The sequence below is a fragment of the Pollachius pollachius genome (genome assembly GCF_949987615.1).
Source record: "Pollachius pollachius genome assembly, chromosome: 20".
NCBI lineage: Eukaryota > Metazoa > Chordata > Actinopteri > Gadiformes > Gadidae > Pollachius > Pollachius pollachius.
This window is the reverse complement of record NC_136953.1, coordinates 9,216,736-9,229,235: the sequence shown is the minus strand read 5'-3', so window position 1 is coordinate 9,229,235 and position 12,500 is coordinate 9,216,736. Positions and strand designations below refer to the sequence as shown.

Below are 12,500 nucleotides of genomic sequence, written 5' to 3'. Positions count from 1 at the left end.
TGCCAACCCCTTCGTGAAACCTCTCCGACATGACGCTCCCCACCTCTCCCTCGCTTCCTACTTCCCACGCTCACACATACTAACACACTTTCTCACCCATTCTCTTCCTACCGGGCCCCCGCAAGCCTGGCCTAGCCTGGCCTGGGTCCAGCCTGGCCTAGCTGAGCCTGGCCTGGGTCCAGGCTTTCCTGGCCTAGCCTGGCCTAGCTGAGCCTGGCCTGGGTCCAGGCTGGCCTAGCTGAGCCTAGCCTGGGTCCAGGCTGGCCCGGCCTGGTTGGGCTAACTCCTACCTCTGCTGCTTAAGGAGTCTTTCTAAATTTGGCACTGCCTGGCCAAGGAATCCCCCCTCCTGAGACCCCCAGACGGTTTTAGACAAGCGGCTCTCCTTTTGTAACCGCTTTCTCTCTCTCCGTGGGTCTCTTGTGTAGGTCTCTCTATCCATATGTCCATCCCTCTCTCTCTAAACATGGCTTTAGACTCCTGTTTTTGTAATTATTCTTCCTGTACAGGTACACACACACACACACACACACACACACACACACACACACACACACACACACACACACACACTACTTGAATCGAGGACTCTCTTGCTCTTGCTCCCCCATGAACACAATCTCAGTTTCTCTCTCTCTCTCTCTCTCTCCCTCTCTCTCTCTCCCTCTCTCCCTCTAGCCTCTGCTCTCTCTTCAACACACACACCCACACCAGCCCATCTATATTCCACTCGTTCAGCCCCCACAACGATGTTCTGGAACTTTCCATTTTATTGACCTCCCACCATAGCCACGCACATGGACCACATTTGTGACCAACCATTGCAGTAGTCTCTCTATCACTCTCGCTCTGTCTATAACCACTCTGGGATTGATTGCCTGGCCTGATGGGAGAGAGCGCATCACGGAATGCCCCCCAGGCCTCGGGCTGCCTTTCGCAGGCGGAAACGAATGCTGTTATTGAACATTCATCTCCCTTTAGTCCCTTTATTGTCTGTATATGTGTGTGTGCCTACAATTGTGTGTCTGCATGCCTGTGTGTGAGTGTGTGCCTACAATAGTGTGTCTCCGTGCATTTCTGTGTGTGTGTGTGTGTGTGTGTGTGTGTGTGTACAATTGTGTGTCTGCATTCCTGCGTGCGTGTGTGTGTGTGCGCGTACAATTGTGTGTGTGTGAAAAATAGATAGATACCCACACAGTGTCTGAGCAGAGAGTGCCAGCGCCCCCTTCATACAGAATAATTACTGCAGGAAGGCGGAGGCCAGCGGGGAGCAGGGGAGAGGAAGAGCCAGCAGTGCAGGCTCCCAGAGGGTTATTCAGCAGACAGAAACATAAAGGGAAATCATTACAATGGAAAACCTATGATGGAATGCACAAAGCGAAACTATGTTATGAATAATAACAAGCAACGCTACTCTAGTTACTCAATAATATTGGTGGGATATACATTTTTCAAATATCTCCAACAGGCTTACCTGCACTACCAATATCGATATTATTTCCTGTATTATCAAAATCAATTTTTCAAATATGTCTATTTCAAGAACTGAATGCTACGTTGCACAGGTTGAAAAACACTGATTTAGGCTGTGATGTACCGCACGTACAGTTAAAGCATAGTATGGCCTCCGATCAAACTCTTTCAACATCTTTATTTGGAACATTTGAGCGTTTTATTGAGAACAAATCTGGTGGTTTGCTCGCAGCATTTCACAGCTTTGCCTCTATCCATCGTCCGTCTATCCTCTGGGCCCACAGTGGCAGCCATACAACCCCCTCTTCGCCTCATCCCTCTCCATTATAGCTCCGTCTCACTCGCTCACTCTCGTGTTGTGGTCTCTGGTGGTTTTCGCCTCTTTGCTGATTCTCTCTGTACTCCTCTTCCGAAAACCTTTGACTTTATTGGCACTGGTTGGAATCTTTTGGTAAAAACAGAGTAGAGTACGTCGAGATCATAGATGCTCACAGGATGATATGTTAAGCGAATGACAAGGATGTGCCCACACACATGCACATGCCCACGCGATGCAGAGTCATTTCTCCAAGTTTGGTGCTGTTGCAATGTTTTTCTGACATCATGACCTTCGTTAATGTCGTTTTCCAAGACGAAGGCGCGTGCGTGAATGTGCAATTGATCTGGAAAAAATGATGCATATTTAGATTAGTAAGCAAAACCACTCTGCCTGAATCTCTCTTGCGCTCTCCCACCCCCTCCCCCCCCATATACTCCTTCTCTCTAACTCCCCTCCCACCCTCCCTCTCTCCCACCCCCCCTGTACTCCCTCTCTCTCTCTAACTCCCCTCCCACCCTCCCTCTCTCCCACCCCCCCTGTACTCCCTCTCTCTCTCTAACTCCCCTCCCACCCTCCCTCTCTCCCACCCCCCCTGTACTCCCTCTCTCTCTCTAACTCCCCTCCCACCCTCCCTCTCTCCCACCCCCCCTGTACTCCCTCTCTCTCTCTAACTCCCCTCCCACCCTCCCTCTCTCCCACCCCCCCTGTACTCCCTCTCTCTCTCTAACTCCCCTCCCACCCTCCCTCTCTCCCACCCCAGACGTTCACAGCGTGGTGTAACTCCCACTTGAGGAAGGCTGGTACCCAGATCGAGAACATCGAGGAGGACTTCAGGAATGGCCTGAAGCTCATGCTTCTGCTGGAGGTCATCTCTGGTACGCGCACACGCATATACACACACACACAGTGTACATTCACATCCATGGTCTCCATTTCCCAATGTAATGTGGGTGCTATTTTCGACCCTGCCTGTCGAACGTTGAGGAGTCTGCTTGGGGTTGAATCATGTTCAAACCTCAAAGTAATGAACTTTCTGTATTTATCTTTATTCATTTTTGGCATTGGATTTGAATGGATTTGAATTTGAATTTGAAGGTATGGACATACTTTATGTCTGCAGGTGAGAGGCTGCCCAAACCCGACAAAGGCAAGATGCGTTTCCACAAGATCGCCAACGTCAACAAAGCGCTGGACTACATCTGCAGCAAGGGAGTCAAGCTGGTGTCTATCGGTGCTGAGGGTGAGAGCCGTCCCCCCATACTCACATCACCTCCCTATCCCGGGGGGGGGGGCTTTAGTCCATTAGACCATTCCTCCACATGCACAACTTTCCTTTTTAATGACCCAAGTCTATCGTCCACCCAGCCACGGCTAATTAGAAACAAATCAGTCGAAGCGCTTACAAAAGTTAGATTTTTGTTAGGTAGGAATACATTTACACACCGGAGGCTAGGGTTGGGTGGAGTTTATAGGTCTACAAAATATAACTTTTGTCATTCTCTCAGGGATGGAAATTAAGCGCATAAGAAGGACTTTCCGGTGCTAAACGCTCAGATAGTTACTGATTCTCCATGAGGTCGATAAAGTACCCATCTGTCACCAGAACTATAGTATAACATGGCTTCACTGGGGTAAAATGTCACCAGAACTATAGTACAACGTGGCTTCACTGGGGTAACATGTCACCAGAAATATAGTATAAAATGGCTTCATTTCACCAGAAATGTGTGTGTGTGTGTGTGTGTGTGTGTGTCTGTGTCTGTGTCTGTGTGTGTGTGTGTCTCTATGCTGATTTGCAGAAATCGTTGATGGCAATGCAAAGATGACCCTTGGTATGATCTGGACAATCATCCTGCGTTTCGCCATCCAGGACATCTCCGTAGAAGGTGAGTGTGTGTTGGCGTGTGTGTGTGTGTGTGTGTGTACCTGATACACTACACACAGTTCCTCCTTTCTTTTATTCATTAACTTGGTTTAACTTGTTACAGTTGCAAGGCCAATTCAAATGATACATTGCATAATATTAATAATAAAAATAATAACAACATCAACAATGCATTGCTCGCTTTCCGTGTCGACAACTTCTTCGGTGTTTACAGGTTCCAGATTTCTCTGCCTTTTCCTGTGTCTCATCTCTGGCCATCTGCATGTGTTTCTCCAGAGACCTCCGCTAAGGAAGGTCTTCTGCTGTGGTGCCAGAGGAAGACTGCCCCCTACAGGAACGTCAACGTGCAGAACTTCCACATCAGGTGGGCCAACAGCGACACTCTGTGGCCGACGACGGAATGACAGACTCATTTGATTTTCATTCTTATTTTTTCCCTTTTATTATTTTGACCTTTTCGCCAAATATAAAACTTTATTTTTTTCCCCTTTACTTGCTTTTATACCTTCTTTCTCCTGATCGAAATCTGGATTTAATTTCCCAGCTTGTTCTGCTATTTTTCTTCTGCTTTATTTCTACTCGTCTTAAAATCGTCCCTCTGTTCATCATTTTATTCCACTTCCTATTCTCTCCCTTCCACCCCTCGCGCCCCCTTCTCATCTCTCCTTCCCTGTCGTGCCTCACCTCCCCCCCTCATGTCTTTTTCCTCTCCTTCTCTCCTCCCATCTCATCTTCCTTCTCTTCACCCTGTTCCTTCTCCTCCTCTCCCCTCCTCTCCAATTATCCCCTCCCCTCCTTGTCACACTCCTCCTCCCCACTCTTCTCCTACTCCTGTCTCCTTCTCCTCCCCACTCACCTCCCCGACTCTCTCCTCTCCCCTCCTCCACTCCCTCTCTCCTCTTCCTGTCTCCTCTTGTCTCCTCCTCTTTCTGTCTCCTCTCCTCCTCTTTCTGTCTCCTCCTGTCGTCCCCTCCTCCTCCCCCTCTTCCGGTCTCTTTATCTCTCCTGTCTCCCCCTCTCCCCTTCCCCTGTCTCCTCCTCTCCTCCCCCTGTCTCCCCCTCTCCCCTCTCTCCTCCCCCTCTCCCCTCCTCCTCCTCTCCACCTCTCAGTTGGAAGGACGGCCTAGCTCTGTGCGCCCTCATCCACAGACACAGACCCGACCTCATTGATTACTCCAAACTGAGAAAGGTGCCTATCCTTCCTTCCTTCCTCCCGCCCCCCACGGCCCCTCCACCCTCGGTGTTCTCCAGCCTTTTCTCCTGCTTTGGTCCTCACTCTTCTTAGAGCCAAACGGGATTCCATTAGGATTCAAGCCCTCTGAGTGCCTTGAATGAATTGGATATTTGTGTTCTTCATTATTTATTCTTTAATTCTTAAATTATTGTATCATTATTATTTCAGCCTCTATTAGATTTTATTGTTGTTATAAGTAGTAGTAGTAGTAGTAGTAGTTGTGACTTTTTAGTGTAGTGTTCATTGAATGATGACGTAAATGTTTACAAATGAAAAAAATAAAGGGTTAGTTTGCTTTAGTGGTTATATAAGAATTATTAATAAAAAATATCATGGATTTGTAGGATCCGGTTTATTGATTTGAGAATGTGTTGAAAACTGTTTAACAAACTGTTCTTCGCTAACATTCTTACAGTCAGCCCTTAGACTCTGACCGTGTGCTAGCATGACAACGGTAGCCCCATGTAGCCGGGCGGAATGAGCGGTGTCTGAACACACGCAGGTCCACGCTGCCGTACCTCTAACTGCTCCCTGGTCGGCCCTGTGTACAGGACGACCCCATCGGCAACCTGAACACCGCCTTCGAGGTGGCGGAGAAGTTCCTGGACATCCCCAAGATGCTGGACGCTGAAGGTGAGGCTGACCGAGCCTTTGCACAGGTGCAGGAGCAGACCCATCATTAGTTTTAAGAGCGACATTATTATATTATTATGTATTTGTTGGGTAAGTACGCAAATTATCTTTATGTATTTAGCATGCAAATATGTTTAATTGAATAAATACGTCTCTTATTTTGTATGCGTTCATTCTTACCTATTCTAAATGTCATGTGCCGGGTTTTAATCCAATTTCGCTATTCATGTAAACCTCCCAGGAAGAGTGCTTCCCTTTCTGCCGTCCATGAGTTCAACAAGTGTCGTGCGATCTTGACCCGTTCTCCCTCACTCTCTCCCCCTCTCTCTCAGATATCGTGAACACCCCCAAGCCCGACGAGAAGGCCATCATGACCTACGTGTCCTGCTTCTACCACGCCTTCGCCGGGGCCGAGCAGGTGAGAGCCCACAGCCGGCCCAGTGGTGAAGGGGCAGAGTTCAGAGTTCAGGGGGTGAAGGGTCAAGGGGGACTAAAAGAAAGAAAGGAGTCTTTTATCTTTAGGGATTTATTTCCAGACTCCTCACACTTATTCTTCTCGTCTACCCTTCTTTTATTTTGATGAGTATGTTTTTCTCAAATGAAATATTTTGAAATGTCATAAAATGTCCTAGAGAACACTTGATGTTTGCCTTCTTATGGCCCCTCATTTGTCAGTTACAGTTACAACTCAGTAAATCGGAAACATGAAAGAAATCCAACAAAATCGACATTGCCGAACAGCAAAGCAGTGTTTTAACCAATGCTGATCCTTTTGATATCAATATACACAAACAATTATTCCCAGACTCTGAGATTGATTCGTCAGTCACTAAAGCAGTTGGCGTGATATCCGTCCTCCCGACACATTGCCCATGAGACATGTCTAGTAGCACCCGTTCCCTGGCTTGTGTGTTCTGTAGCGCTGGGGGCTGTGTGAGTGGTGATGGTTGTACCTTCTGTGTGCCAGGCGGAGACTGCTGCCAACCGCATCTGCAAAGTGCTGGCCGTCAACCAGGAGAACGAGAAGCTGATGGAGGAGTACGAGAAGCTGGCCAGCGAGGTGAGGGAAACGCACACGCATGCACTTATGTGTGGTGAATCTTTCACGGCTATTTAAAGGCCTGTTTCTACCCATTCCCTGCCTGTTCCCTGCCTGTTTCCTTTCCCTGTCAATCCATCTCCTGCCTGTTTCCTGTCTGTTTCTACCCATTCCCTGTCTGTTTCCGTTCTGTTTCTACCCATTTTCTGCCTGTTTCCGTTCTGTTTCTACCCATTCCCTGTCTGTTTCCGTTCTGTTTCTACCCATTCCCGGCCTGTTTCCTGTCTTTTTCTTGTCAATCTTTCCTCGTTTCCTGCCTGTTCCCTGCCTGTTTCCTGTCCATCGCTCCCCGTTTCCTGGCTGTTCCCTGGCTGTTTCCTGTCAATCTCTACCTGTCCTTACATTTTCTCTCCCTGTTCCCTGCCTGTGTCTGGTCGGTCTCTCCCTGTTCCCTGCCTGTGTCTGGTCGGTCTCTCCCCCCGTCCCTCCCTGCTCCCTGCCTGTGTCTGGTCGGTCTCTCCCTGTTCCCTGCCTGTGTCTGGTCGGTCTCTCCCTGTTCCCTGCCTGTGTCTGGTTGGTCTCTCCCCCTGTCCCTCCCTGCTCCCTGCCTGTATCTGGTTGGTCTCTCCCCCTGTCCCTCCCTGTTCCCTGCCTGTGTCTGGTCGGTCTCTCCCCCTGTCCCTCCCTGCTCCCTGCCTGTGTCTGGTCGGTCTCTCCCCGTCTCCCTCCCTGTTCCCTGCCTGTGTCTGGCCGGTCTCTCCCTGTTTCCTGCCTGTGTCTGGTCGGTCTCTCCCCCTGTCCCTCCCTGTTCCCTGCCTGTGTCTGGTCGGTCTCTCCCCGTCTCCCTCCCTGCTCCCTGCCTGTGTCTGGCCGGTCTCTCCCCGTCCTCACGCCCTGTTCCCTGCCTGTGTCTGGTCGGTCTCTCCCCGTCTCCCTCCCTGCTCCCTGCCTGTGTCTGGCCGGTCTCTTCCCATCCTCACGCCCTGTTCCCTGCCTGTGTATGGTCGGTCTCTCCCTGTTCCCTGCCTGTGTCTGGTCGGTCTCTCCCCCTGTCCCTCCCTGTTCCCTGCCTGTGTCTGGTCGGTCTCTCCCCGTCTCCCTCCCTGCTCCCTGCCTGTGTCTGGTCGGTCTCTCCCTGTCTCCCTCCCTGTTCCCTGCCTGTGTCTGGTCGGTCTCTCCCTGTTTCCTCCCTGTTCCCTGCCTGTGTCTGGTCGGTCTCTCCCTGTCTCCCTCCCTGTTCCCTGCCTGTGTCTGGTCGGTCTCTCCCTGTTTCCTCCCTGTTCCCTGCCTGTGTCTGGTCGGTCTCTCCCTGTTTCCTCCCTGTTCCCTGCCTGTGTCTGGTCGGTCTCTCCCCCTGTCCCTCCCTGCCTGTGTCTGGCCGGTCTCTCCCCGTCCTCACGCCCCGTGCCCCCCCTAGCTGCTGGAGTGGATCCGCCGCACCATCCCGTGGCTGGAGAACCGCGCGGCCGAGCAGACCATGCGCGCCATGCAGCAGAAGCTGGAGGACTTCCGCGACTACCGCCGCGTGCACAAGCCGCCGCGCGTGCAGGAGAAGTGCCAGCTGGAGATCAACTTCAACACCCTGCAGACCAAGCTGCGGCTCAGCAACCGGCCCGCCTTCATGCCCTCCGAGGGCAAGATGGTGTCGGTGGGTGGCGCGCGCACAAACAACACACCATCGGCCTCCTTTTCAGTGACCGCTTTGGACCGGTTTGATCCGGTCCGTTCAATGTCGCGTTGCTGAAAACGACCGACAAACGTTGGCTTCCGATCTCGGGTCGGTTTTGCACTGTGCCGCTTTTGTGATTGGCCGAGGCCGTAACGGCGGCCCGCTGCCCTCTGACCCCCAGGACATCGCCAACGCGTGGAAGGGGCTGGAGCAGGTGGAGAAGGGCTACGAGGAGTGGCTGCTCACCGAGATCCGCCGGCTGGAGAGACTCGACCACCTGGCCGAGAAGTTCAAGCAGAAGTGCAGCCTGCACGAGACCTGGACCTCAGGTCAGCCCCGAGAGAGAGGGGGGGGGGGGGGGCCGAGAGAGAGATAAAAAGGGGAGAGAGAGGGTCATAAAGAAAGAATAGGCCTGGAGAGAGGGAGAGAGGGAGATAGACTAGAGAATAGGAGAGAGAGAGAGAGAGAGAGAGAGAGAGAGAGAGAGAGAGACAGAGAGAGAGAGAGAGACAGAGAGAGAGACAGAGAGACAGAGACAGAGAGAGACAGAGACAGAGAGAGAGAGAGAGAGAGAGAGACACTAAGAGTGATGTAAAGAGAGAGGGGCATAAACCTCAGTCAGGAGTGATGGCGAGAGAGAGACATAATGGGATAGAGAGAGACTGAGAGAAATAGAGAGACAAATAAAAGGGAAATAGAGAGAGAGGCCTTCAGCTCACCTCAGGGCAGGAGAGGGAGGGAGCGAACGAGAGTGAGAGAGAGCGGGAGAGAGACATTTGAAGGGCGGGGAGGAGAGAGAGCGATGAGTGGAGAAGGAACTTGGAAAAGTTAATTGTGGATACGCTCCGTCGTCAAGGTCTTAGGGGCCAAGTGATTGAGAGCAGCTTTCAATGCATGGCCGAGTTCCGGCATTTAAATAAGATGATAAAAAAGTGCAAAATGTCTTCCTCTTTCTTCATTCCTGCCCGACCTAATAGCCTGAAAAGTTCTTGGCTATAAAAAGTGGCCTCCGAGTGCTCATAAAAACGCTACAGTGGTAATGAATTACCGAGAGCCCTTTTGGCAGTGAATAAACCGTGTCAACACGCTGGGAAGAGTGGAGCGCAAAACAAAGAACAACCTGCTAATTAGAAACCATTAGCTCTTCCCCGCTAATGGGAGACCAGCATTGTTTGGTGTGTCCCCTAAAGAGTGTGTGTGCGTGTGTGTTTGTGTGTGCGTTTGCTTGTGCGTGCGTGTGTTTGCTTGGTATCTTGTTTGTTTGTGAGTGTTTTTGCGTTTTGTGTGTCTGTGTTTCTGCTTGTTTGTGTTTTGTGTTTGTGTGTTTTGTGTGCCTGTCTTTGTGTGTGTTTTGTGTGTCTGTGTTTGTGATTGTTTGCGTGTTTGTGGTGTGTGACTGTCTGTGTTTTTTGTGCTATGTGTTTGTTTTGTATGCGTGTTTGTCTGTTTGTCTGGGTGTGCCTTTCTGCCTGTCTGTGTGTTTTGTGTTGTGTTGTGTTGTGTGTGTGTGTGTGTGTGTGTGCGTGCTGCAGGCAAGGAGGAGCTGCTGTCCCAGAAGGACTTTGAGTCGGCCTCCCTGATGGAGATCCGCGCCCTGATGAGGAAGCACGAGGCCTTCGAGAGCGACCTGGCCGCCCACCAGGACCGCGTGGAGCAGATCGCCGCCATCGCCCAGGAGCTCAAGTGAGTCGGCGGGTCACTGAAGGCCCAGGGGGTTCCCAACCTCTGGGTCGGGAGCCTGGGCCGCCTGATGATGCTAATATGGGGTCATTGGGAGCTGAAGACTGTTTTGTGCTATGGATAGTTGATGATATATTTTGGTGATACATCATTTAAATTATTATGAGTTGTTTCATTTTTTGGTTCACCCTTTGGGGACCGTAGCTTAAAGGAGCTGATGTAACAAATGTAATGTACTGAATTATCAAATGACCATGATGTGTCATCATTAAATACTAGCTCCTCTGACAACAAGGCTTCAGCCATTATGTTCTCCTTTGAAATGTCCATAATATTAGCCTTTTTTTTTACACCTATTTGTGTGTGTGTGTGCAGTGAGCTGGACTACCACGATGCCGTCACAGTCAACGGCCGCTGCCAGGGCATCTGCGACCAGTGGGACAACCTGGGAACCCTGACCCAGAAGAGGAGGGACTCCCTGGAGGTACACACACACACACACACACACAGACACACACAAACACACACAAATTACACATTTCACAGCCGGCAGTGTGACTCTGTGAGAGGCGATGAATTTGTCCCCTGTGGTGAGGCGGCCTCTCCTGGCAGTGTGTGTGACCCCGTGTTGACCTCTGACCCCAGCGCGTGGAGAAGCTGTGGGAGACCATCGACCAGCTGTACCTGGAGTTCGCCAAGAGGGCGGCGCCCTTCAACAACTGGATGGACGGAGCCATGGAGGATCTGCAGGACATGTTCATCGTCCACAGCATCGAGGAGATCCAGGTACACCCACGCACGCACGCACGCACACACACACTAAAGGAGCATGCACACGCTAAAGTCCCACGCGCATGCGCTAAGTACAAACACACACACGGTAATACAAACCCACATGGGCTAAATACAAACACACCCTTGATAAGTACAAACACACCCCTGCTAAATACAAACACATACACACACCCACGCTAAATACAAAGACAAACACACACCCATGCTAAATACAAACACATGCGCCCACACACCAAGCCACGCTAAACACAAACACACACACGCTTAACAGACAGACACAGACACACATCCTAATCGCACATACACACGCTTAACACATTTGAACACACATACACTCACGCTAATTCTTCACGGTTTCCAAAATGACATATATCAATCTTACATATGCTTACAGTTGTGAGGGAGAGTCATGTCATGGTTGTCCTTGTCAGTGATTTAAGGAGCCGACCTGCCTCCCCTAGTCCCCCCAGGCTAACTGACCCTCCTCTCCCCCAGAGTCTGATCACGGCCCACGACCAGTTCAAGGCCACCCTGCCCGAGGCAGACAAGGAGCGCATGGCCACCATGGGCATCCAGAGTGAGATCCTGAAGATCGCCCAGACCTACGGCATCAAGCTGTCCGGCATCAACCCCTACACCAACCTCTCCCCCCAGGACATCAGCAACAAGTGGGACGCTGTGAGTACGCCCCGGCCCACTCGCTCTCTGTGGCTCTGTTACTGTCTCTCTCTCTCTCTGTCTCTCTGTGGCTCTGTTACTGTCTCTCTCTCTCTGTCTCTCTGTGGCTCTGTTACTGTCTCTCTCTCTCTCTGTCTCTCTGTGGCTCTGTTACTGTCTCTCTCTCTCTGTCTCTCCGTGGCTCTGTTACTGTCTCTCTCTCTCTCTGTCTCTCTGTGGCTCTGTTACTGTCTCTCTCTCTCTGTCTCTCTGTGGCTCTGTTACTCTCTGTCTCTCTGTCTCTGTCGCTCTCTCTCTGTGGCTCTGTGAGTCTCTCTCTATCTCTCTCTCTGTCTCTGTTGTTCTGTTACACTCTCTCTGTCTCTCTCTCTCCTCTAACTGTGACTCTGTTAGTCTCTCTCTCTCTCTCTCTCTCTCTCTTTATATCTATATCTATATATATATATACAAAGCACTGGTTGGGTCTGATTCATAGTAGGGTCATTAGAGTGTAGAGGGGGGGTATTGATGTTTAGACTGTAGAGGGGGAGGGGGGGGAGTTATAGTATAGTTTTTGCCGCCATTATAGCCAAACCCCAATTATAACTAATACTAAACATAAATCAGACGAGTGTGGTTCTTCTTTTGAACCTTTAGCCAGGCCGGAGAGGGGCAGGGGGCGTGGTGGTGGAGTTATATAATCATGATTTGGACATGGTAAATGTCAGGCTATAAAACAATCGGCCAATGTACCATATTAGGAGTTCTGGCTCTAAGCAGCGAGTCCCCACATAGTGCGAGGTCAGAAATAGTGCGGTCCACTTTGGCCTACTGTCACCGTATCCCTCTCGGTCGGCTTATGCTATTTTATTTTTATTATTTTTCCCCTCAGGGAAATAAAAAAAACGTCATTGGTAGAGACAGACTTAAATGTAGTGGAGACGCCCCCCGTGTTCGTGCACTACTGTGCCTAGGGAATAGGCTGATTACATTTAGCCGACAACGGGGGGTCATGGCTGTAACTGGCCCAGGTCGATTCACTTAACAGTATACACAAATACACACACTCACTCAGACACAAAATACGGATAAGAATACTGACAATCAATTTTACTT

General features: G+C 50.5%; 1 protein-coding gene across 1 annotated transcript in view; it reads left to right on the top strand.

Annotated features, from left to right (window-relative positions):
• The window catches only part of actn3b (actinin alpha 3b), a 29,557-nt gene that overhangs the window by 11,497 nt on the left and 5,560 nt on the right, over positions 1 to 12,500 (top strand). Inside the window, exons 2-15 of the mRNA XM_079757549.1 lie at positions 2,553 to 2,667; positions 2,913 to 3,032; positions 3,592 to 3,678; positions 3,954 to 4,041; positions 4,788 to 4,866; positions 5,463 to 5,544; positions 5,877 to 5,962; positions 6,512 to 6,604; positions 8,001 to 8,231; positions 8,434 to 8,581; positions 9,785 to 9,935; positions 10,308 to 10,416; positions 10,578 to 10,718; positions 11,223 to 11,405. Of these exons, the coding sequence (XP_079613675.1) occupies positions 2,553 to 2,667; positions 2,913 to 3,032; positions 3,592 to 3,678; positions 3,954 to 4,041; positions 4,788 to 4,866; positions 5,463 to 5,544; positions 5,877 to 5,962; positions 6,512 to 6,604; positions 8,001 to 8,231; positions 8,434 to 8,581; positions 9,785 to 9,935; positions 10,308 to 10,416; positions 10,578 to 10,718; positions 11,223 to 11,405 (1,713 nt within the window). The remainder of the gene's footprint in view (positions 1 to 2,552; positions 2,668 to 2,912; positions 3,033 to 3,591; positions 3,679 to 3,953; positions 4,042 to 4,787; positions 4,867 to 5,462; positions 5,545 to 5,876; positions 5,963 to 6,511; positions 6,605 to 8,000; positions 8,232 to 8,433; positions 8,582 to 9,784; positions 9,936 to 10,307; positions 10,417 to 10,577; positions 10,719 to 11,222; positions 11,406 to 12,500) is intronic.